General features: G+C 34.8%; 1 protein-coding gene across 3 annotated transcripts in view; it reads left to right on the top strand.

Moving 5' to 3' along the window:
* Positions 1-27,880, top strand: part of LOC138715348 (transport and Golgi organization protein 1-like) — a 134,602-nt gene that overhangs the window by 8,249 nt on the left and 98,473 nt on the right. For all 3 annotated transcript variants that reach the window (XM_069848171.1, XM_069848170.1, XM_069848169.1), the window contains exon 3: positions 18,031-20,329. In XM_069848171.1, the coding sequence (XP_069704272.1) occupies positions 18,031-20,329 (2,299 nt within the window). The remainder of the gene's footprint in view (positions 1-18,030; positions 20,330-27,880) is intronic.

The following is a 27,880-nucleotide window of genomic DNA, read 5'->3' as shown; positions in this document are numbered from 1 at the left end:
AGAAAAACTAATACCAGTGTTATGCAACTGGATTTTTCCAAACCTAATATTAAATTTATGTTATTTATATCGCTAAAGAACGATTACAATATAAATAACTTGAATATTATTTATACAGTATCACTAAAGAACGATAACAGAATATAAATGATAAATATCGGTTTGTTTAATTAATATATTGCGAAAGAACAATAACAATATAAATAACTTTAATATTGTTTTGTAATGCTAATGGAGGAAAACAGAATATAAATGATAACTTGAATATTATTTAAATCGCTAAAGAACGATAACAATATAAAAAACGTGAATATTATTCATATCGGAATTTCACAGATTTATTACAGATGTATTTAAGAAATTGTAGAAGAATAGTAATTAGTAACAGTGTCCTATTTATTCTTCTTGGAGCCAAATTTGTAACTTTTAAAAATGTGGTTACTATGTTGAAGTGTATGTGTTGTAACGGATGCTTGATTTGTTATGTATGTGAGTCAGTTATGGGATGCTTGATGTCGTCGCAATGTCGTAATTATAGTTTGATTGTGTTTGTGTGACTATTGTGTATTAATTTATGATGTATGGTACGGAAAGCTGCAATATTTGTGTTATAGAAGTGTTACGTATGTGTGTTGTTAATGTTTTTGTATGTTTCAAATTGATACCTGATATTTGTTTTGCAATCGCAATGCCTAATTTACGGATTGTTTATGTTTTGTTTATATCGCGTAAGCTAATTTAATTTTCTTTTGCATTTCTCTTTATGCTTATCTTTTTTGTGTATAAAACTATAGCCCTAACATACATATGTAAAATAGGGCTAACCCCCATTGGAGATACAATAATAATTATTATTCATATCGTTATAATACGATAACAGAATACAAATGATGACCTGAATTTTATTCATATCTCTAAAGAACGATAACAAAATATAAATAACGTGATATCCATAAAGAACGATAACTGGATATAAATGATAATTTGAATATCATTTACATCGCTAAAGAACGATTAAAAAATAAAATGAAAACTTGAAGAAGGCCCGAACCCACGACCTTTGAATCATTAAACAAGCACTCTACCACTGGTCTACGAGGCGCAGATATGGAACACTTTCATAGTTCCGGAACTGCTTGTACAAGCACATGCATCGTGTAACATTGCCGCAACCCGAAGTGGACTTTAAAAATATTCGCTGTTCACGAGTGCGGCCACTTTTTTTTTTTTTTGACAGCTGTACATAAACATTATTTTAAGAAATACAGAAAACGAATATACAGAATAGCCTATCAAGTTGTCTGTGCATAAGAAGCTATTTTAATCTTACATCGCCTTAATTCACTCAGAAGTTACTGTAATAACATTATAGCATTATGTTCCTCTAGAGAAACTACACTTTCCAATGGTGAAATAATAATATTATACAAATGGTTAATTAGCTTTCGATATTACTTAATACAAACATAGAAACATTCTCTGTAGGCTATGTTTGATAGCTTTCATTTGTTGTTGTCCAAGGTCCCTTATAGACGAAATCATTTGTTTTTATTTCATTACAGCCCCTTAAGATGGCATTGTTATATTAATTTCAAAACTCATTTATCTCATTAAATATCATTCCTATCAAAATTTTGCATAGAATAAAACTTATCGGAAATGATTTTTAAAGAAACTTTTGTTATGTAACATTTTTCATGAAAATTACTAATAAGGGAGATATTTCGATATATTTAATTCAAGCCCCCTTATAACCCCCCTTTTAAATAAAATATTTTGAATGCCATATAGCCTAAATTCTAAGTTACAACGAACTTCATTTATATTCCAATTTTCATATAAATCGGTTCAACCATTATCGTGTGAAAAGGTAACAAACATCCAGACAGACCTACAAACAAAAATTTCAAAAAAGCGATTTTCGGTTTCAGGGTGGTTAATTATATATCTTAGGACCAATTATTTTTGGAAAATCGAAAATTACCAGAAAAATTTTGGCTACAGATTTATTATTAGTATCGGTAAACATGCGTAGTCTTTATTCCTGAGTGTAGTTCTCTATGTTCACTTCGTTTCTCATTAACAATAAATGAAAGAGACTACAGTAGGTCTACCTGATTACCAATAGCAAACCAAATAAAATGTGGAATGACATGCCTATTAGGTAGTTCAGATTTTATGGAGTAGTAAAACTGTATCCCATCGTGACTGCCTTTTTCCTTTCTTTCAAAATGGTCATATGTCATGGTTTTTCAGAAACGAAAATCACTAAAAAAAAAATGGCAGAAACAAGCTCAAATTTCTGAATCCAAGTGAAACATAACAAATTATAAAAATTAAAAAAATCGCTAAAAACCAATAATTTCAACGGAAAAAAATTAAAGATAACTTTATTTTCACAAATGTAGCAGGATTATACTTTCCTTTTTCAATTTTCGCATCAAGAGTCTGAACAAATCAAACCTAACATGTCACTGATACTAGATCTTACAACAAATTGCTTTCTTTCTACTTACCTATCAAAAAGCATATGCGCAAGGCATACCGAAAGCTTAAAGATACCAAACCTAACCTGAAAAAGTCAAAAGTTTTTAAATAAAAAGTTAAACGAATTATTAAAGTAGTAGGAAAAATAATGCAACTAAGAAAACTACCTCCTGTAACAGCTGTTAATAATAAACCTAATTACCTTTAATTATATTAATTCTAACCTCATACATATTAAATATAGACAGTATATTAAAATCACCACACAAAATATATTAAAATAAACTAAATGCATAATTTTAAACAGGTAAACTGAAATAAAGATATATATATATATATATCTCAAAGAAACTATTTCCAAAATTAAATCCTTAGACTAAAATCCTGCAAAAAAAAAATTGTATTCCACACAGAGCAAAATTATAAATACACGAACAAGTAGGAGTTAAAGATATTTGAAAAGATAAATTACCTATAAAATGAATATCCTGATCCTTGATCTTACGAAAACTCGCTTTCTATCTCCTTAACAATCAAAAAAAGAAGTAGGCCTATATGAAAGGCGTACTAAAAGCCTAAACAAACCGAATTTAACCTATCTCTGATCCTTGAATTTACGAAAACACGCTTATTCTACAATTCCATAATTTGCACAAAGACATTTATCAGATAATATGCTATGTTTTAACAAAAAAGATCACAGTTCTTCAATATTCAACAATGGCTTCTTTGAAAATCTCAAGGCCATCCATTGACAGCTATACAAACCACGGCACTGGATCCTGCTCCTCCATGATCATTAACTAAAAGACTCAATGATCTAACTTCACGGAATATAATCAAATTATCATCTATACCAGGCATGTCAGAAATCAGACACTGAATGTGCAGTGTATGTGCGCAGAATGCCGGTCTGTGCAGATTGCGTCATTCATGTGTTGCTCTTACCAGTTCTTAGTTAGAGGGATGTACAAGAAGCTATTCTGCGCTTCTAGTGTTCAATTAAATTGACATTTGGACATTATAAACATACTTAGCAGAAGGAAAAAAACACAATTATTGTCAGTGTCTATATTTGACAATAATTGTAACACAAGAAACAATAGACTTACTCAGTTACAATCACAAAGCAGTCGTTTATAAAGCATAATGTATTTACATGATTTGTATACAGTATTTGAAGAAACTATAAATATTGCAGTAATTTCGAAACAACAAAAAACGAACACAGTATTTCATTTTACATAGTAGGTACTGATTATTTCAAAGTAATACTCTTTCATTGTTCCTCAAGCATTATTGAGACCATTGGTGCACAAATGTTAAAGAAATATTTTACTCCCAATTACATGCAATAGGACATTGTGAGGCTTTTACACAGGAATCATTTCCTTGTTGTATATTAATATAAATTCACATTATTATTAATAAATTGGATAAATTAAGCTTGAATTTAAATTTATATATAGTTTATTTGGAAAACGTTGAGAGCAAGTATCAGCAAGTTGGGAGCGTTACTGAATTGAGTTAAAAGAGTACTTCACAAGCTGTGAAGCGAGGACATTTTCTTTATGTCAGGTTTAAAGATTTATAAACATAAGTATATTAAGATAATATAGTAACGTGAGATGGAAAATTCGCCATTATGTATTATTTTTCCAGAAAATTTTTCCGCCTTACAAATAGTTGCTTTCTTCCTTCCCTTACAACTTCAAGACCCTCACATGTATTCCTCACTCATTATTCTCATCACTTATCAGCTTATCAAATAAAAGTTGTAAGTCTTATAACCACTGATGGCTGTGTTAGTACAGACTCTAAAACAACATTATTGTCATGTTTGTTTTGCCGTGAGAGTAGGCTACTGATTAAGAAATAACAGCTGGTGAATATCATATTTTGAGAACTTTACTAATCTGATTTAAATTCTCACATCACTATTAGGTCCACATGATATGATGAAAGTCTTTCATTTTAAAATAATTACTGTTGCCTGAGGAAAACATCATAACAGTTATGTTATATGATTCGTGATTTCTCTTCTTCATTATATCTGTGGACTCCTCACTTTATTTTTCATAACGCATTCACAATCACAGCTCAATGAGCACACCCATACTGATCTGTGTTACTGAAACCAAAGCTGTTCTGCTACTGCAGGTAATATACAGCCTCTTGCATTCCCCTCCAAGCCGATTCACTCCCTCCAGGTAGGGGAATAGGAACTGCACATTGCACAGAGACAAGTGCACATGTGCAGGGTTTTGACATGGCTGATCTATACTAATGCTAACTAGCTGGAAATCCATACACTATCACACATTATGAAAAAAAAAAAATATTACCACAACAATTGTGTAATCTTAGATGCACAAGAACCTCTGGTCACTGGAGAATCATATTCTACCACAAAACAGGAAAAATAAAGAAAACCAAATAAACACAGGAGAAACTTATTATTGCTTGACCATCATTTTTTAGCCATAAATAAATGTGCTCAAACAGATATTAACTTCGAATATATCAATCAGTCATTCCGGTGTCATAACAGCTGTTGCGGTCTTCTGGAAACCAAATGCCACTCCTCTCTGTTCATCCATAGGCCTGGCTCTAATCCTCTAGCATTCATAGCTGCTAGTACACCCTCCATTCAAGTCTTCTTTGGTCGTCCTTTTTTCCTTCTTTTTGGTGGAATCCATTCCATAATAATTATTTTTGGTAATCTTTGTTCTGGCGAGATTGGAAAGGTGCAAAGTGGTGCCAATTTATGTCAGGGTCTTGCTCAGATACAAAAAATTACAGACCGGTCAGCCTCACCTCTGTGGTTCGCAAACAGATGGGACACTTGATTTCAGCTTATCTAAGGCAGCATTGGGATGACTCAAATTGGTTACATAACTGTCAGCATGGATTTCGGGGGGGCTATTCATGTGAGAGTCAATTAGTAACTGTATGTCAGGATTTAGAAGACGAAATAGATTCCAGTAGCCAAGTAGATGCAGTGATTATTGACTTTTCACGCGCATTCGATGTAGTCCCACACAATATATTGTTGGTTAAACTACAATCAACGGGGATTGACTTCAGAGTGCTCCAGTGGATCAAGGAATTTTTAACTTGTCGCACTCAGAGAGTACGGGTAGGGGAGGAATTATCGAACCCAATTGAAATTACTTCCGGGGTCCCGCAGGGGAGTGTCTTGGGGCATCTTCTATTCTTGGCTTTTGTAAATGATCTGCCAGTTAATATCTTGTCTAGGGTTCGCTTATTCGCAGATGATTTTATGGTATACAGGGAAATAAAAAGTTATGAAGATACTACTCTTCTCCAGAATGACCTCAATAGAATAAACGATTGGGCAATAGCCAACAAAATGAAAATAAATTCTCTAAAGAGCAAAGCCATCAGCTTTACAAGGAAAAGAAATAAAATAGTCGCATCGTATATGTTAGGGGGTGAAACCATTCAGGAAGTTAACAAATGTAAATACCTCGGAATAACATTTAGCAGCGATCTCGGCTGGGGGGAACACATTACAGACACAGCGGGAAAAGCATGGAGAGCGTTACACTTTGTGATGAGGGTACTAAGAAAAGGTTCTGATAAATCGAAAGAGATTGCATATAAATCACTAGTACGTCCAGTAATGGAATATGGTGCTGCATGTTGGGATCCTTACAGATTAGAACATATTAAGACACTGGAAAAGATTAAAAAACGGGCTCTCAAGTGTTGTCGGAAAAATTCACCATTAAAATGGGACACACTCACGGAAAGGAGAACGCGAATTCGATTATGCGCACTGTTCAAAACATACAGAGGTGAGCCTGCCTGGAGAGAAATAAAAAATAGGTTGCAGCCGCCAAATTACTCTTCAAGGGACGACCACTCATATAAATTGAGGGAAAGAAGGCAGAGGATGGACACTGGAAAGTTTTCTTTTCTCAATCGTACTATCAGGGACTGGAATGCTTTACCTGCAGACTTACTCAAGGCTTTACCAACAACCAAAAAATGTATTTAAAAATAGGCTTAAGGACTTTACTAATAGACGGTAATTATACACAGTATTTAAAGGGTGTAAATGATATGTTGTTATTGAAGTGTTGTATCAGTAAGAATTATGTTGTGTCATTGAAGTGTGTAGTGTAAGTGACACGTGTTCCTGTCAGTGAAGCTTTATAGTTTATAGTGGCAGTGCAAAGTATTTGAACAGTGAAATGTTTCTGAAGTGTTAGTGAAATCAGGATAGAATCAGTGAAATGTGTCATAGTTCCAGTGCAGTGAGTGAATTGACAGCGAAATGAGTGTAATGTTGAAAGGTACTTGTGCAGATATGAACATATCATACTCGTGGGTTTTAGTTCGATCTTAGTTTTAAGATACAAATTAGATTTATTTCAGATGTTATTTTAAGTGATCGTTTCATTTAATTTAGGATATTCCCTGTTGTTGTTATTATTATTCTTATTCTTATTATTATTATTATTATTATTATTATTATTATTATTATTATTATAAATTATTGTTAGTATTAATTATTAGTATTATTATTAATTGTATTTTTAATTAATAAGTTTATTATTGTCATTATTGAATGTAATTAGTTACCACTGCCACCGGGTATATACCCATTGCAGTGTGAATAAATACATACATTCTTCTGATATGGCCATACCACTGTAACCTTTTCCTTTCTATTATATCTATAATGTCTGGCTCGTCTTGTACTTCCATAATTTCTTTTATTCGTCTATTCCTTATTTTTACATTTTAGATTTCCCTGCTGATCATCTTAGGACATCCATTTCTATACTTAGAATCCTTCTTGTGTCCCTAGTTGGGAATTGCCTAACTTCAGCTCCATATATTAGGATACTTTGGACTGTGGTTTGATATATTTATAATTTTCTATTTTTTGTAATATTTTTGCTCCACCAAATAGAATTTAGAGCATTTATTGCTCGTTTTGTTTGTATAATTCTGTTTTTAATTTCCACTGTACTATCTCCTGAATGGTATATCTTTGTGCCTAAATAAGTGCATTCAATAGATGGTTTCAATTCTTCTTCATTATCAAACTTTAAATTTTCATTTTCTTCTTCTATACATAAATATTTAGTTTTCTTGCCATGCATTCCATATCATGGTGATCTTGAGCTAATACCTAATACTTGGTCATCTGCAAAATTCATTGAGAATATGTGTATGTTTTGAACTAGTATACCCATTCTTTGGCATTTCCTTCTCCAGTCTCTTTAATACTCGTTCAAGATATATTTTAAGTAGCGTTGGAGGTAAGCTGCAGCTTTGCATTAATCCCTTTGTTACTTTGAAGGCCTCTGTAATTTGATTTCCAATTTTTATCTTCGAAAGTGATCCTTTATGTAATGATTTTATGGCTTCTGTTAACATTGTGTTGATGTTTGAACTGTCTAAAGTTTCCCATAACATTTTTTGAGGAACATTGTCATATGCTTTAGTTAGATCAACGAAGAGCAGATGTAAGTCTCTGTTAGTGGCTCTTTTTTTTTTTTTTTTTCAATCATTTGTGTTATACAAAATATATTTTCTGTGCATGACCTACCTTTCCTGAAACCAGATTGCTCTTCCATTTCCATATCTTTATATTCCATTTCAATCATTGTAGTTAACATACGACCATAAATTCTACTAAATGTGCTATTATAGATATACCTCTATAGTTTTCACACACACTCTTGTCTCTTTTCTCATATAGCCTATTGATGTTATAATAGCTACTTTCCACTTTTCTGGTACTTCACCATTTATTACCTTATTAAACATTATGGTGATCGAATATATGATGTTTATATTTTATTGGTATTGCCGTAATTTGTAACATAATTACATACCTTTGAAGTGTATAACAATCACAATTTAATTTTAGCGACATTATATTTCTATTAAAAGTAAAGTAAATAATTAAAACTCTTATTTTGTGTCTTGTTATTTGTAATTTCTTATTAAAGATCCTCTGACCATCAAAACTTGACCATTTTGACACTCTTTGTCTTCGGCAAAGTCTTCGACTCAGTTGACAGATCCAGGGCCGCCGAGAAGGGGGGGGGGCAAAGGGGGCAAGTGCATATGGGCCCGTGAGCAGTAAGGGCCCATTAGATTAAGTGAGTCTGATTACTTTTTATTATCACGAATAATTATTCACAGATACATATGGGTACTATAAAATTTTGTAAGAACATTTGTTACATGAATCTGACATATTAACCAACAATAGTAGAATTAATACAAATTACCACTTCATATGTAAATATTTGACTTTTATATGAGACGTTCAGAGCAGAAGTGGTGTAAGTCAAAAGTGGGTAATGAAGGTTAAAGTAAACATTATGTAAAATACAGTGCAAAGTAGCAATTAATATTCAATTTATTTAAATTATTAGTAGTTAGTGGATAGCACGAAGGACATATTAATTGCTACTTTGCACTGTATTTTACAGAATGTTTACTTTAACTCTCATTACCCACTTTTGACTTACACCACTTTTGCTCTGAATGGCTCATATAATAGAATATTGGTTTCCCACGTTAACAATCATCGACACGACACTTGAGGCATCTGGGATTTGCCTGAAATATATTCCCGTCGCTTGTACTGAACACGTTCAATTGGCTTGTCCTCTTAACTACAAACCCCTGCCGGCCCACAGCAATGTGCTAGAAAATCCAAGCTGCAGGATCACGTTTCCTTTTCAGTAGGGCCTACATAGTATGTTTCGTGACGAAACTTTCGTCTTTTTGTTGTCGTTTTTCTAGTAAATTCTGTTGTTAGTGTTACCAGTGGACAATGGACAAGTAGAAGCAAGTCGGGAGCTGAGAAGTGCAAGGAGAGATATAAAAATTGGGAGATATTAAGAAAGGGAGTAGAACTTTGATGCTGGTGTGAAATTGAGCGACCTTGGAAAACTAAAAAGCAGCAGACAAATTGTGTCATTGAATGTGTTGTTCGAAAACAATGGCCTTTTCAAAACCAGTATTACAGTATTTTCAAAACTCAAGAATGGAGAATGTGTTCCCAGATACTGGCTAGTGTGGAGTGAAACAAATCAGGGAAAATAGTACAATGACTGATTTGTTTCACTCCACACTAGCCAGTCTCTGAGCACACATTCTTCATTCTTGAGTTTTGAAAATAATACTGGAAAGTCTCTTGTTCCGTCACTTGAAAGGTTATTAGGCAGGTTGGGGGTAGTTTTTCGAACAACACATTCAGTGTCATTTACAAACTTGTCTTCCATTTTTTTAGTTTTCCAAGGTCGCATGTTACTTGCCATGACTCAGAGTTAGGAACTGGTGTGTGTAAATTTGTTTCACTTGCACATATTAACACATCATTTTTACTTTTGTTTGCTTGTTCTGATTCAATACTACTGTTATCAGAATTTTTATCTAAACAGCCACAACCATCAGTATTCACTTCTGAGCACGAACTGTCTTCATTTTTGACAACCTGAACAGACGGGCTTGAGATTGGTTTATTTTCTGCACCTTCACTAGCAAAGCTCAATTTCACACCAACTTCAAGCAAAATGAAGGAAATAAAAATGTATTCAGAGTAACAATGTGTCAAGAAAGACTGAGTAACCTTGGCCTCCTTAGTCTGGAGAGCAATCTTGCCAGGTCTTTAAATTTTGATGATATAATTGATGATTTTGTATCAATGAAGTCAAGGAGAGTTTTTGTTGATGTGGCCTCCAAGTCAGAAATTAACAGCTGTTTAAGAATAATGTTTTATGAAAACGAAATTAAGCAAACGACAATGAAAAGACGAAAGTTTCGTCACGAAACATACTACGTAGGCTCTACTGAAAAAGAAGTTTGATGAATATAATATATTGTGCTAATGTGAAGTTTTGCTAAAAGTTTTCAATGTAACAAAAGTGTATAGTTTTAGATTCATATCTGTGTATGGGGTTATCTTTTATTTATTTTGCAAATAATTATTATGGTCAGAATAATTGGTAACTTGTAATTTTTTAACTTATTTTTTCAATGGGGCCCGAGCACAATATTGCACAGGGGCCCATAAATCCTGTCGGCTGCCCTGGACAGATCTATTACTACCAGGGGTGGCTTTCGAAGGGGGGCTGCAGAGCTGCAGCACCCCCAGACATTTGTGGCTCTTGTCTCGTTTTATGTTGTGAAATAGTACATTTATTATACAGTCTCTATTTAGCGGCTCAAATTGTTTTTTAAATTTCGCTCTCATTGACATGCACACAATAATCGTTAGTGAAGTCACTTCCTCCCCTGGTGCTGCCAGAGCGAAGCCAAACACAAGGACAGATTGGTGAAGCCACTTCCTCCCCTGGAGCTGCCAGTCTTGTCTTGGATGCTTTGCGCGTTACTTTTACTCCTCCCCCTGCTGCCCCTCGCCATGAATCCAGAGTTTCCAAGCGCTGCAAAATTTGCAGCAGTTTGTCAGTAGCGCGCAGTTTTAAATACATTTTCTTTAATATTGTGAGTGTAACAAGTGCGACAATGTTTAATTCTGTACAATATTTACAGTCTATTCAGTTCAGTACCTTAACAATTCAGGAGAAATGTGAAATTAAGTGCCCATCAGTTGAATCTCATAACGGAAAGAGCCGCTAAACAAAACAGCCTACAAAGCTCGCATATTTTTTGCTGATTTATCCAGTATCCCTGCTTTCTTCTCTCGATCTCCACACAGTCTGTATTAGATTAATGTGTTTCAAAGACAATTCCATCAGCTGGGGCAACAAGATGGAGTTTTAAAATAAGAACAGTAAATGTTGTTCATGAGAAGAAGGAGCTATTGGTAGAATGTTTTCAAACCATAATGGAATCTGAAACATCTAACAACATCACAATAAATGAGGCAAGCGCCCTGGTGCGTACTATTGAAAATCCTGAATTCAAATTTCTGGCTCAGTTTTTTCATTTTTTGATGTATCATATAGATATATTACACAACCAACTACAACATCGCCAGTTAGATATTTCTAAGGTTCAAATCTGCATATAAAAAATTAAATTATGGTTTATTTCACGACACTCGCAACTGCAGGGGTTATATCAGCGTTGCCGGTGTGCCGGAATTTTGTCCCGCAGGATTCTTTTAAATCCCAGTACATCTACTGACATGAGCTTGTCTCATTTAAACACATTTAAATGCCATTGACCTGGGCCAATGACCGCATTAGCTATGTTTTCCATTGTAAAGACTATGTTAAACGACATCGGATTTTAATAAGAAGATGATTCAAAAGTTTGCAACCTACAAGACAAGGCGCATGGAACTAATCTTTAAATAAGGTATGTTGCATGGTTTATTCTTGTATGCAGCCCCCCTGAATTCAATACCCACGAGCCGCCGCTGGTTACTACACAAGCTTTGAGCCCTTAACTGATCAGAAAATTCAGTTCCGTGGTTTACTTCCTGTATTCACGTATGTCAACAATGTGTGTAGGTCTGCAATTGTTTTCCTTCCTGGCATATTGTGGGTGCAGGTGTACCATAGAATTTAGTTCTTGGATCTGTACTTTTTACGATCTGTATAAAAGACATATCACAATCTATTAACTCTTAAGTAGTCACACAAAACCCAGTCACATATTAAGAAGCTCTTAATTACATATTCAGTAAGTCTGTAATTCTGAAACTTTCAGTACCTTTCTTAGAATTGATAGGGCAACAATAACCATAAACATATTTGAAATTGGAATTCGCATACTCGAGATAACGGTTTGAGTGGTGTGGGGTGGTTAGGTGCGACTGCTTAAGGATTAAATACTGTAGACATATTCTATTTGCTGACAACTAACAAATATATATCTGTACACTTACACCGGCACTAAAATAATGCATTAAAGGAAGTTAACAATGACTTAAAATCAATTGTTTCATGGACGAAAAAATTTAGACTAAAACTGAACTCGGAGAAATCACAGACAATTATAATGGGGCATTATTGACTGTTACGTAAATTAAACACATGTAGCTTATAGTCGCGCCAGGGATTTTGGCAGATGGATTTTGTTAATGTGAACTGGAGAGCGAGTTCCTCACCGCTGCAAGATCGGCTGTTATCTCTGTCATAAGAGGACATAAGAGTAAACATGCACGCCCGAGTATTTGTGCACTCTGGACAGACACCTCCAAAAACTAAACAAATATTACAGTAGTCTATATGTGTCTTTGGTATTCCCAAGAAACTTGTTCGATTAATTAAAATGTGTCTCAATGAAACTTACAGCAGAGTCCGTATAGGCCAGTTTCTATCTGATGCTTTTCCAATTCACTGTGGGCTAAAGCAAGGAGATGCACTATCACCTTTACTTTTTAACTTCGATCTAGAATATGCCATTAGGAAAGTTCAGGATAACAGAGAGGGTTTGGAATTGAACTGGTTACATCAGCTTTTTGTCTATGCGGATGACGTGAATATGTTAGGAAAAACTCCACAAACGATTAGGGAAAACACGGAAATTTTACTTGAAGCAAATAAAGCAATAGGTTTGGTAGTAAATCCCGAAAAGACAAAGTATATGATTATGTCTCGTGATGAGAATATTGTACGAAATGGAAATATAATCTGTTATATATATGGAAATATGTATGTATATGGAAATATGTTAATCCTTAGTCAATAGATAAGACTGAGTTTTACGAAATACGAACATTAAGGGATGGAAAGTGGGAGGCAATAATGATCAAAAAAATTATACTGGTTTATTTTTTTTAACCAGCAGACGTGCAGCCTTTAAATTTAAAACAAAGATTCACTCATAAAATTGGGTTAGACTATTCATCTCATCTCTCAGAATTGTTTCTAAAATGTATAAGGAAAGTAAAAAAATTCAATTTCGTGTAGGCTACTCCCTTGAAATGAAGGTTACTCTCCACAATATTGGTTAAACATTCTTAGATTTTTTTAAATACCATATCCTAAGGTACTGATGAAAAGGCAGAAGGGAGTGAGAAATCTCATGTCATCCGATCTCGATGAAAGTCGATATCTGGGGATCTTTGCTATCACAGAATACGAATAAGATATTATTTAGTCCGACTTTGTCCCTAAAGTGATGGAGTGGGACAAAAATGGGTGAAAAATTAAATTAGATATCTTAGGGGTTTTCGAGACGAAAATTACGAATGATACAATTTGTGCGAATTCAATATGGCAGTTTCAGTACTATGAATTATATTTAAAAAAATTAAACATCGGATATTGCACAGGTAACACATGTACAGTATTTAAGGGGGTATGTAACACCTTTTGATAGTAGGCCTATACATTTGGTAAAATCCAAAGTGTAATTTCTACATACTCTGAATGAATGTTGTGCTGGAATTTAATATAGTCATGAGCCAATACCTCTAGATTAATAAACAACTTTTTAGAATCCATAAAATACAGTGTTTATTGTGAATGGTAATTATATTTTTCAATTGGTGCAATTTGTGCAGGGAAAATTGGTTTCTCCGATATTTTGTACAATTTCGAATATTTTAAAATGCTTTCTTCTCTGTTCTATTCACAATGTGCGCGCGAAGAAATTATTGCCCTTGTAATATCCATTACAATCCTATATCTTATACTCTTTTATAAATCTAACTTCCGCAGCATGCAATTTTACCCAATTAACCAAATTATATTTTGATTATTGAGAAGAATCGTAATTTTATTAACTTGAATTGTTGCACCACCAGTAGACGATCCCTAGATTATTACTGGACAAATCTTGTATATTGATCTGGTAAGGGCAGGATTATATATATATATATATATATATATATATATATATATATATATATATATATATATATATATGCAGAATGCAATGCTTTTTCCTTTTAATTAAGAATTAATTTAATTTAGAAAATGTAGGAGACGTATTGTAAAATCATTGCGAATGGAAGTCATTTACATTTATTAAAGGTATTCTTTGAATAGGACTGTACCGTGGTGTGTTTCATAATAAGGATAATTGATATGAGCTGCTGTTATGAAAATATGAACGACTCAGAATGTTATCGCATCTCATTCTCGCAGCTTACAGAAACAATATTGGCTCGCCTACTGGAAATGTCATCGAGGTCATCTGCCAAAATCGGTGCCTCCGACTATACCTCCTTAAAATAAATTAAATCATCCCATACAGTGATACAATAAAAAAAAAATTATGAATTTATATGAACAAAAACTTGTTGGAATACACAAATCACACACACATGTAAAATAACTTTTATGAAAATTCACACACTAAAATAAATCCGAAATTTCCTTCCATTGACTCTCAAGAAGAATTTAGTGTAGTTGGTCTTGGTGCCTCATTTTGATTACTGTGATACTCTTTTCACTGACCTTAACATGAGACTGACAGAAAGAGTACAGTGTGCTCATAACACTTGTATTCAATTTATTTGCAACATCTGTAGATTTGACCATATCTCATCTTCACTCAATATGCTGTCCTGGGTCCATCTCAAAAATGAAGAATTATTTATTCTCTTACCTTACTCTTCAACATTCTTCAGAACTCTAGATTTTATCTTCTCGTTTTCAAAATTTGTCCTCATATCAAGCAATAGATAGTTGTTTGCAACACCATATCACACCCTCCATTCCTGAACATAGAACATCCTTCTACTCTTCATCTTTCACTGTCTCTGCAGCTCATCTCTGGAACTTTCTATCACAGCATGTCAGAGACTGTTGGACATTATCAAGTTTTAAAAATAATTCAGATTCCCTTCAATTACATGCGTTTTTTTTGTCAGAGTTTTATAAATCATACATGTATAGGCCTATATCAACAGATTAGTTTATCATAGCTTTTTCTATTGTGACCTTTGTTTAAATTTCGTTTATTATTATTTTATTATGTTCTATTTGTTCTATTCTTCCTTACATTCTCCCTCTTAACTATTTGTACCAATTGAGTTACTTATGTTCTTTTCCGATCCTTAAATCTGTGTTTTACTTTCTTCTATTATAATATTATTTTCATTTTGTTTAGTGTCAGTTTTGTCATTTTTTTTTCTGTAATGTGTTAGTATTTTGTTCTTTTCATTTTTTTTTTTTTTTTTTTTAAGTTTCACTGCTTGTGTATTTTGTGACCTGGTGGAGTGTAAGAGAATGTATTATTTGCATGTATCTGGTATGCTTTGTCTACAAGCAACCTCGAAATTTGAGAAAGCAATAAAATAAATAGCAACAACAATAAATAAAATGAATGTAACACGTACTAGAAGTGATTCACTTAATAAGTTACTTATCTTCTGTGGGATACCTCCTTCAAATTAAAATACCTTCATTGTGCTGTTTTAGGTAAAGGTGTTTTTTTTTTTACATAACTTTCGTGCCTTCTAATTTCGTGCTATTTTTTTTATTATCATTAAAGTTAAGTTCGTGGATATGCCCACCAAATCATGATGTGATAGCTGCCTTCTGTTTATTTTCATATAAACTGACGAATGTGTATTGTCTCCCTACCTAGAAAATGTATTTATTTTTATTAATCACTGCTGTTTTACAATCTATTCCCAAAGGAACATTCAGTAAATGTGTTACAAGATTGGGCAAACAAATTTAAGAGTTGTCAGAGAACTCTTTAGTTATTGTTCACAAAATGAGATGTCAAATCAAGAATATTATGGTGCTTGAGGCGATACATTGTGACCTAGAAAATTGGCTGTCTTTCTCCAACAATCCTTCTTTCTCATCTGTGCTTAGGATTGGCATTTGTGACATAGTATGGTAATAGTTGGCTTCTAAAGCCAAGCATATTGAATTTCTTCCCCTAGCCATAAACTACTCTAACCTGGCAATGTGAATAATTTCATTTCTGAGTTTGGGACATCAATAAGTCAAAATTTGTTGTTCTTAGTGTTGGCATTTGCAGCAATAGTTAACTTTTCACATGAAAACAAAAATATTTTGCTTCTGTCATCCAGTAACGAACAGAACTCGTTTACAGATATATCTGTTGTAAAATACTCCCAGCTTTTGTTTTCTTTCTTTTTTTTTTTTTTCGAAAGAAAACCATGCTAACCAACTTTTTTATTCAGAAACACTGAATTAATGAATATCGAATTTAATGCTACACTTTTTAAAACAAAAGTCTCATCAGATATTATTGATGAGTAACATTTCAAACAATACCACAATGTCGACCCAGAAGTAGTGATTTATAAGTGGTACTCAAAACTAGTTCGAATGACAGGACATTGCGTAGACTGATGTATGGATGGGCAGACAGATTATTAGATTATAAAGCAGAGAGACAGTAGGCATGGTGTTAAGACCAGTTTTCCATTTAGTGATGTGGAAATCCACTCTTTACATCAGAAATCTTTTTCGTTAGCCAAATGGCTAAAGCTTCCCATGCTAGTAACCTGGGTTCGAAACCCAGTGGATTCAAGTAAAATTTGTGGTAAACGAAGATGGTACTTTGTGGTAGGTTTCATGGGTACTCCCATTTCCCTTACCAGCAACCACCATTAACCCATTAATCGTTATCATGTGGTGCCATATACTGTAGTTCACCTCCATTGGTGTACCGAGAGCAAGCATATGGTTGTGAAAAGAATTATAACTTAAGCACGTTGCTCATTGATGAGGACAATCTGTGCTTCAGTGGCTGACCATGATAATATCTTTGAAAAATATTGGAGTGCAAGAGGTCAAATGACTTTATTGTCAAACGCCTGGCTTAGAAAACAACAACGACATTGGTGAGGACAGTTGGGTGAATAACGCAAAGTGAAATATCTGTATTGGATAAAAAAGTCAGAATATTGAAATAGAGATTTTTTTTAAAGTCACAGTATATTTTCAGTATTTATAACGAGAGATAAAAAACAGGATGATATGAACCAGTCTGTATAAAAAATAATGTTAGAGAATTATTATGATCTTATTATGTTTAGTGTTAGAGAATTTTAACTTTTGGAGGTGAGGAACGTTATTAATGACAAATACAGATAGTGTTCACTGTCATTATGTCATGGTATGTAATGACCTATAGATTGTCACCGTAATATTTAACTTTTTCTATAAATAAACTGTCAATTGTTGACTTCTATTATTTTATAAATCACACCAATATTTATGTTGTGCTGTATGCCTAATTTATTAGATCTTGTTAGTGAATACTCGTCATGGATGGATAATTATTATCTGTCATTGGCCATCAGACTTGTGAACACATCACAGTGGCAGTACAGTTTATGGATAATGTTGAGTGGGAAATGATGATAGAGAAAATGGGAATACCCCAAAAAAACCTGCCCAAACACCATCTTTGTCTGCCATAAATTTCATTTGTTTTTGATCCATCTGATATGGAAAATCAGTGCTTCAGCCATTCAATTGACAATGTTCTGCCATTATACAACCAATCTTCTATGAGTCCTCCTATAAATAGGAAAGAATGGTAAATAATATCTTCGAAAGAAGCAACTAAGCACAGAAGTTTTGAAGTGCTGTTATCTACGAAACTATATTTTAATTGTGACTTTTTATATTTCAGATTAAAGGGAAGCGTGGATATGTACCTAAAGGCTTTGTGAGAGAACATAATATATTTAAATCTGATTTGCTTCATATTTTGGATACCGAGTCAAGTGAAAATCAAAATAGTAGTACAGAAAATGTTACAAATGATAGTCCTGCTGCAACTTCTATAAAGGGAGAGAAACAGGGGGTTTCAGATGTGGAAACGACATTGGAAGACGTAGAACATTCAGGAATAGAGCCATGTCCTGCATCAGAAATTCTGTACAAAACACCGTCACTTGCAGATCTATCCCATTTTAATTTACCCTTTGCAGATATAAGTCTGCCATCATTTCCTGGTAGCGGTGTTAGTGCTGAATCTGTTGAAAACGAGACACCTTCAAATTTTGATGGTGTATCACAACCCTACGAAGTTGTAGATGGGACTACACTTTTTTATGACACAGATGGAGGTCAATCGGAATTGAAGACATCATCTCAAGTGCAGCCAACACAAACTACTGCAAGCTTAGAACCTAGTGCGAGTCCAGAACAACCAGCCAAACATGAAACTCATCCTACTACCATTCCACCAGTTGTGACAGACGAACCCCCAGATATTAGCAAAGAGAATGTAATTGTTGAAGGAACAGTGAAAAGTGTAGATGAAGATGAAGCCGATGTTGAAGGTAGTGCAGGACGTATTTATCAGTTAATTTCCAATCTTATGTCAGAAGAGAGTGGTTCAGCAGAAGAAGAAACGAAAGATGAGACAATTGAAAAGTCTAATTCTGGATCTGATGATAAGATCTTGAATGGAAATGATGTTGGAAGTAAGAAAGCTGCAGAGGGTAAGGAAACAGAATATTCTGATTTTGAGAAAAAAACAGAACCTATTTTTGATCATAAAGAGGAATCAGAATCTGTTAAACATTCTATGGAAACAACTCCTATTTCACCATCGAAGATGGAATCAGAGTCTGTTCCAGAATCTAAGGGAGAAACCTATTCTGTTACGGAGCCTGATCAAAGAAAAAAGGTAATTTTCGAGAAAATGTCGGAATCTGTAAAAGATACGGAAAATCAAGATATAATAGGAGAACCTTTGACAGAACAAACTGAGAATGAGGATGATATTGAAGAGGAAGATGATGACTTTGAGGATGATGATGAGGAAGAAGAGGATGATGAATTAGATGATGAAGAAAGTGAAGAAGTAACAGTATCGCCAGATTCAATTATAAAGAAAGAAATAATTCCCGAACAATTGCAGTCTGTGGACACCATAGGCACTACCAAAGAATCAGCAGATAAAGAAGAGCTGGAAAATGGAACATCATCTGTTCCCAGCACAAATGTGGACATGCCTTTGAAAATGAGTGATGATATGGAAGGAAGTTCGAAGGAAGTGTTACATGAGTTTGAAATGCCTGAAAATGTTACTGAGGAAAAAAACACTTTGGAAGAAACTGAGACAAGTAGGTCATTTATATCTGACCACACAATACTTGAACCAGTTTTAGAAAATCAGGCTGAGAAGGTAAATGATACAAGTGTTGAAAGTGCAGAAGAAACTACAGATTCACGTGAGGTTATTATACAGTCTGAAGAAAGTGATTCTAGCAAACAGGAAGATGCAATTGAAATTAATAGTGATTCTTTGAATGTAATACATTCTGTACAAAGTGATGAAGCAAATAAAGAAATTCTTAATGAAAAGGATGAAACAATACAAGGAAGTGACTTTCCTGAGGATATTTATGAAAAAGTGAAATCATTGAATTCGGAACACGATACAAAACATGCTTTTAATTTGGATAACATGTCGTCTCAGAGTCAGGAAGAGTCTACAACCGAAACATCTTCTGATGAACAATCACATGGTTCTGTGCATGACCACAGTGAAATAGTGACTGAACCATCAGATGGAAATTACTATGAAGTGCCACCATATGAATCTTCTACAGAAGAGACATCAACATTTATGCCAGATGATGTAACACAGCATATAGTCAGTGGCGAAGTGACGTCTGAAGACACAAGTGAACCTTCTGGGGGAATATTCTCTGGAATTACCGACTCTCTGTCTGCTGGACTTGGAAGTATAACGTCCATATTTAGTAGTTCACCTGATGCTAATGTTGCTGAAGAGGCTGAAGAAATGAACGAAAGTACTACTGAAAAGATACAGGAAACACAAGAAGAAAAAGAAATGAGCAGAAAGAGAGATGTACGAGATGCTGCTTGGTCATCTTTGTGGGGAAGTCCGACTAATGAACATGTTACAATGGGATCAAGAAACCAGCACCTGGATGAAGAAATGGACATAAAATGTAAGTAATATTATTATCAATTTATTTTGTAGTTATAGTAGGAAATTCAGAAGGATAATTTAACTCTGTGTTCTGTTGAGATATTTGCCGTGATATAATGGTATTCTTAGGAGACCAGGGATATGAATATTAATCGTTTTATTTTATTGGTTCTTATATTTGCACAGAATTGGAACATATCAATCTCCATATTGTCTGTTATGTGACTTACAAGAAGAAATGAATTTAGATCATCTTAAAATCTGTATTTCAGTAGCACATCTTATAATATCTATGAAAAATATTGGAGTGCGAGAGGACAAATGGCTTTGTTGCCAATCGTCCGGCATTAGACAACAACAACAACATATTTGTAATATAAATAATGTTTTTAAAATTTTGGTATTAATTTTTTTTTTCCTGGCGAGGTTTTAATTGGAGTATATGAAATAGTAATTTATGATAAAAGTTCGTGAAGTGGGTAGTATTTTGACAGAAGTGTAGGTTTGAGAAATGAGACTTGCCGAGTTTCTCAATACACTATTGTCAAAATACAACTTCACGAATGTGTACCTTATAATGTTTTTCTTCGATAGCCTCAAATTTTTACTTCACGCACACTATGCTCACTTGATGCACTGGTGTTGAAAAGCTCACTTCACACACTGCTAACAGTGCGTGAAATTGTTTCGGTGGTTCTCAACCTTTTTTGCCCATTCATCACTCCCCCTATGGTGACTCAAAAATAATGCATATAAAATTGAAAATATTTTATTTCTTATATTAATGCAAATACAGTACATTATATTATTTATTTGTATTTTTTAGTCTACATTCCCCCATAAAATCCATATCTTCTCCCCTGTTTGGGAACCAGTGGTTTAGATTAATATGAATGTGCCATGGGATTTCAAACTACACCTTTAGTGTGCCACATGCTGAAAATGATTGAAAAACGCTGGTGTAACTTTATGCCTAAGATAGTAGAACTACATGAATTTGGTACATCCAGAATAGCTCAATATTTAAACCATTCACTTTGTGCTAACCAGGAGCTTGAATTAAAATTCCGATTAGTTTAACTAGAATTTATAGTGGACAAAGATGAGGTTTGGAACAGGTTCATAGAGTGCTTCTGTTTCTCCTGTTGGCATGACTCCATTTCTTCATGAATTATCATTATACCAGTATAATTTAGATCCACCTCTGTTAATGCACCACAGACATTTTTTTAACACCTAAGTGGTAATATACATCTTCATTGTGTTTCTTCTAGGGATAATGCTTAAGGTCAAATTTAAAAAAGAATTGTCTTTTTTGAGGGGTGGGGGGGAAATTGAGTTACAGTTACAGTACATATAAATAATTACTCTAAGTTAGCTGTAACATCTTAAAATATAAAGACAATAGCACATCATATTGTGAAACACGAGTTTAAGTGGCTAGATTAGGAGATTGCAGTGGTAATGTAGACAGAACTCTATGACCCTGTAACAGAAAAGGTCACATCAGGTTCTGGAACTTTCTCTTCCTCACTCCCACTTCTATCAAAACTGTCAGAGCTATTCTTTCAGCACTCTTTTAAGTACCAGTATGGGAAAGAAAGCCATTGCTGTTAAGAAAAATCCCAGAATTTCAGTTACGAGACAATATTGAGTTAAATGGCCCAGTGCATATACTGGCTTGTACTGCCACAGTGGCCCAGTGCTAGAGCACTGAGCTTATAAGCCAGGGGGCCCGGTTTCAAATCCTGCTCTACTCTGAATTTATAACACAGGCTTTCTTCCGGTACTCTGGTTTCCTTGTGACATCCCAACAATTCTCCATCATTATCATTAATTACGAGTGTGATGTGGACCCACTACCTGTGGTGCATTGTGGATAGTCTGATTAACTAAGTGGCCTACTCTTCTTGACACTAGTGATATCATAGGCTCCTTGGGGGAGGACAGTGGGATGATAAAATAACTAATTCATAAATACATGCACTTATCATGAGCATATGACAGGGGCGTATTCTGCGGATTACCGGGTCTACCGGCAGTAGCCCAAGGAAATTACAAAAGAAAAAGTTTATAATATAACATAATGTAATAATTTTGTATTATTAGCTTTACCACAGTAATTAAAATTAAAGTAATTGTTAGATTTATATGCGCTCTCTGCTCTCGAAAAGAAACAAGTTGTCAAGGCGGCATCACTGGAGAAACCGCTTGCTATGTGAGGTAGCCTGTGACCGTACCGCGCACGCTGTCCGGTCGCACAACTGCCCATCCCCCCACTCTCTTCTGTTTCCAACGTGCAGTGTAAGGCCGGGTGAGTTGCCGCTCTCGTGATCGGTTTCTTCGCAGGCGCGAAGCAACAGTACGCTTAGCACGCTAGCTCATGAATGTAATTGTGTTCTTGCAGTGCAGTATTTTAAATTTGTGATTTGTTCGAGTGTCTAAGAGTTATATTAATTGTGAATTATTAAGTTTTTAATTTCCCAATTAAGTGATATTGTGAAAAATATGGCAGAATAAGTTTCTGGAGAGGTTTGTGTTGAAAATGACTGTGTAATAGAAGGTTTATTAAAAGTGCCTTTTAACCGTCGTACATAACAACGAGAAAGTTGAAATTGTGAAAATGGAAAGACCAACTCCTGAGTTAAATTTGTCCACGGACGTAAAAGAAAAACAGCGTGAGTACACACGCCATTTCACTTCAACATCATATGGTAAGTGGAATTGGTTGTATGGTAGTTCTAAACTGTCTAAACTATTTTGCTGGCCATGTTTGTTATTTAGCCGCGAAACTAATGTGTGGTCAAAAGAGGGTTTTCTAATATCAACTCCCTTCGAACGGCAGTCCTAAAACGCGACAAATCAAAAGCTCATATTTGTAGTAGCATGAACTTTGCAAACTTTGGGAAGACAAGAATTGATTTACAGCTAGATAAGCAAAAAGCTCTACATATCAACTAACACAATGCTCCTGTGGAAAAAAAATCGGGAGATTTTACTGCATCTTATTAACGCAGTCTGCTTTCTAGGAAAACAAGAATTGGTTTTTTGGGATCATAATGAGGGTGTGGAATCAGACAATAGAGGAAATTATATTGAATATTTAAGTTCCTTAAGTGAATTTGACCATTTACTGGCCAATCATCTTGAGAGTTCAACAGTATTTCGTGGTACTTCTCCCGCAATTCATAATGACTTAATATTTGCTATAAGTGGGGTTATGATAAAGAACATAAAATCTGAAATAGAAGAAGCACCTTTTGCGGCCATTGTTGTTGATGAAACAAGTGACTGCTCTAATCAGAGTCAATTGTCCACTGTTTTAAGATACGTCGATAGTACTGCCAATGTTCAAGAACGGTTTATAGGATTCACAAATGTCAGTTCGGGCAAAACTGCTGCTGCTTGGTTTCAGCATGTGGAAGGTGTTATAGCAGAATACAATGTCGGCAATAAGTTAATTGCACAGACATACGATGGTGCTTCAGTTATGGCGGGAAATATTAATGGCTTAAAAACAAAAGTTCAAGGAAAGTATTCTCAAGCACTATTTGTCCATTGTTACAGCCATGTTCTCAATTTAGTTTTGCAACAAACTACTTCATCCATTCCAGAATGCCGCATTTTTTTCAAAACACTGTCGGGTTTAGCTGCATTTTTCTCATCATCTCCTAAAAGATCAGAAAAACTCAAGAATTTATGAAAAAGAAACTCCCAAAAGTAGCACCAACTAGATGCAGTTTTACATTTCGGCTTGTAAATACAGTAAAGTAATACAGAGAACAACTGTCTGCTTTCTTTGAAAATATCATTTGTAATGACTCTGAAGAAAACTGGGTTGATGATGTAATTGTGCAGGCTGAAGGATATTTGAATTTTTTCACACAGTTTCAGAATATATTTCTTCTTGAAGTCTATGCTAGAGTTTTCGCACATACAGATGTGCTCTACAATATTCTTCAGACAAAAAGTCTAGACATAGCATACTGCTTGCAAGAGGTATCAAAGTTAAAAAATACTATATTCGAGTTCAGACGTAGTGGGTTTCCGTCCATATGGAGTAATATGGAAAATGAAAATTCTTCAGCCAATACAATGGAACCACCATTAAAGCGAAGAAAAGGAGATGATGAATTGAAATACAGGCAGCTGTACTACAGCATACTAGATCGTATGCACATGGAAATTACTGACAGATTTTCTGATTATGGAAAGCTTCAGTTCACATATCTTCTAGATTCTCAAAAATGTTCTGCTTATAGAGAAAACTTCCCGAATGAGGCACTAAACAAATTATTTCAGTCCTATAACAGTCACTTTGATCAAGTACGTTTGAAAAATGAATTAAGTGTAATATATTCAGCAGAGGTCTTGATTTTTCGAACAAACCTATCCATGAAATATTATCTGCCATATATGAAAACCAGCTGAACCAAGTTATTCCTGAAGTCCTTAAATTGGCAACATTAATTGTGACAATACAAGCTACGTCAGCATCGGTAGAAAGAACATTTTCTGCGTTGAAGAGAATAAAATCCTACTGTAGATCAACTCATACACAAGAACGTTTATCCGGTTTGGCACTGATGTCCATTGAAAAGTCATTTCTACAGAAACTTCGCAAGTGGCCCAACTGTAATTTCAATGACGAAGTCATCAAAGTATTTTCTTCCCAATCAAGACGTCTGAAATTCATATATAAATAGGTAAGGAATTTTATTATAGGGACTTTAAAATATATTTTGTGTAATAATAGGGTCAATGGTAGCCCAGGCCCTTAAACCAGTATACGCCATTGGCATATGAATGTACCCACATGGAGGAGGGGCCTGAAGGCTTGCATCACAGCCTGGGGCTTATTGTGCTTATCATTCCTGTTCTGTGAATGATATTCATCGTTGAACAGTCATGCTCTTGTATGAATAGGTATACCATCCTGCACTATGAACTTAACTCAGGTTTTAGTACTGATGACAATAAATGATGGTGAAATGAATCCGAGATCCAACACCAAAACTTTTTTTGTTATTTTACGACGTTTTATCAGCTGCTATGGTTATCTAGCATCTGAGTGAGATGAAGGTGATAATGCCAGTGAAATGAGTCCAGGGTCCAGTGCCGAAAGTTAACACATCATTTGCTCCTAATGGATTGAGGAAAAACCCTGGAAGAAACCTCTACCAGGTAACTTGTCCCAAGCAGGATTTGAGCTCGCTCATTTCACAGTCAGGCATGCTAACTGTTACTCCACAACTGTGGACAATGCCGAAAGTTACCCAGCAAGTTTGCATCAATTAGTTCAGGGAAAATCTCGGAAAATATCAGAATCATGTAATTTGTCCCAATCGAGATTTGAACCCGGGCCCACTCGTTACACAGTCAGATATGCTGTTACTTTACAATGGTGGACACTTCATACCTCTACATACACAACAAAAAATAAACATTATGTCCTCTGAAGGCTATAGGTTACATTGTTTAGCTAAGTATAGTAGAATGTCAGTTATATCAAATAAATATTGCTGGTTGTTATTAACAATATACTAAGATCCTTGCGTGAACTAGAGAGATGTGCCACAGTGATTCTGTAGGATGCTTCATATTTGTCCACTTCACCTTGCCACTTGTATGGTCACTAGTTGTAGGTTGAAATGTCATCCCTCGCAATAATAGTAGATGCATTAATACTTATACTATTATCCGTAGTATTAGAAGGTTCTTTATTATTAATAATATGTTTACTTCCACTTTGTTCTATACCTTTAAAAAAGGAACATATTTGGCGAACTCATTGTCACATGAAGTGAACTGTCTCTAGAAAGTGCTCCAGGTTTGACCCATTTCTTTCACATAAATCACATAATGAATGCCTATACAGTTCTTAAACATGACATTTGATTTGCATATCCTGAGTCCTGAGACATTTGTTGTTTTATTTTTAAAGTTCAGTGTAATTCTACATGTCAAAAAAAAAAGTCACTGACATGAGGAAAAATGCTGAAAAAATTGTGCAAGTTACAATTAGGGCACAAATGCAGGTATATCATACTATACTTCGGGTCTCTGCATATACATCTTATATCATAATCATGTATGAAGTATGGTATAGTATACTATATTCTCCAGATGTTTGAGATGGGCAGGTCGTATAGCATGTATGGGTGAATCCAGAAATGCATATAGAGTGTTAGTTGGGAGACTGGAGGGAAAAAGACTTTTGGCGAGGTCGAGACGTAGATGGGAGGATAATATTAAAATGAATTTGAGGAAGGTGGGATATGATGGTAGAGATTGGATTAATTGTGCTCAGGATAGGGACCAATGGCTGACTTATGTGAGGGTGGCAATGAACCTCCAGATTCTCTAAAAGCCACAAGTAAGTTATACCATACTCTCAGGATTCAGGAGGATATTCGTTTGCAGAATTATGCTTTCTTCATGACATCATGACTAATGCTAGAGAGAGACAGTAGCCTACATCACTCTGACCTGGGTGGAGGGTAGGCAACAAAAGAATATACTGACATGATGGGTTCCTTTTATTTTATTTGAAGGTCATACAACCACTCTTCCAAAATTATTTGTAAAATAACTGCATAATACTTAATACAGAGTATTTACCAGGAAACAGGTTTCACTCAGGTAAATGTTATCAGTCTTTTACTATTAAAAGATCGAATGTGATGGCCAAGGAACTAGTGTGTACATTTCCTGTGGATCGTGGTTTTGTGTTGCATAGTATAGACAAGTAACACAAGCTTAAGGGACATTAAGTTTAGAGCATAGGTATACAGCTAACTTCCATTGAGTGAAGTTCAGTTCAGGGGTGTATTTAGGCCTAGGCATACTAAGCAGCTGCCTAGGGCGGCAGGTTTGAGGGGGCAGTTTTTAAGCTATACTGTTAATTTTGTTACACTTCTTAAATTTTATTCATAAAGAGTACATAAACTTAAACGCACAATGAAAAGAGTATGAATAACATTGGCAACAATCAGTTCAAATTTAATCAACGAAAAAAGGACAGTTTTTCAATAATAGTGTCACAATGCGATCACAGTACTTTTTTTCAATGTGAGAGTCTCACGTGATAACATTAAACAACTTAATGGTATTATATTACGATATGGTCCACGCCTTTGGAGTAACGGCTAGCGCGCCTGGCTGCGAAACCAGGTGGTCCAGGTTCAATTCCTGGTCAGGGCAAGTTACCTGGTTGAGGTTTTTTTCCGGGGTTTTCCCTCAACCCAATATGAGCAGATGCTGGGTAACTTTAGGTGCTGGACCCCGAACTCATTTCACCAGCATCATCACCTTCATCTCATTCAGACGCTAAATAATCTAAGATGTTGATAAAGCATAGTAAAATAACCTTCTAAAAAAAATATTACTACATGTTAGGAAGGCAAATCTCGTTGCTCACAATCAGAAGCTTTGTGATGAGGGACGCTGCTAACTCTGTCATAAGAGTAGCCAGTATCAACATTCAATAATGTCCATTCAGACTTATATTCAAAGGAAATACCGCCAACCATTGTACCATTTGGACTCTTGGCAGTTCAGTTCAATTTGA

This window comes from Periplaneta americana, chromosome 15 (assembly GCF_040183065.1).
Source record: "Periplaneta americana isolate PAMFEO1 chromosome 15, P.americana_PAMFEO1_priV1, whole genome shotgun sequence".
Taxonomy (NCBI): domain Eukaryota; kingdom Metazoa; phylum Arthropoda; class Insecta; order Blattodea; family Blattidae; genus Periplaneta; species Periplaneta americana.
Note: the sequence above shows the minus strand (reverse complement) of the source record. Positions and strands in the feature narration are given on the sequence as shown.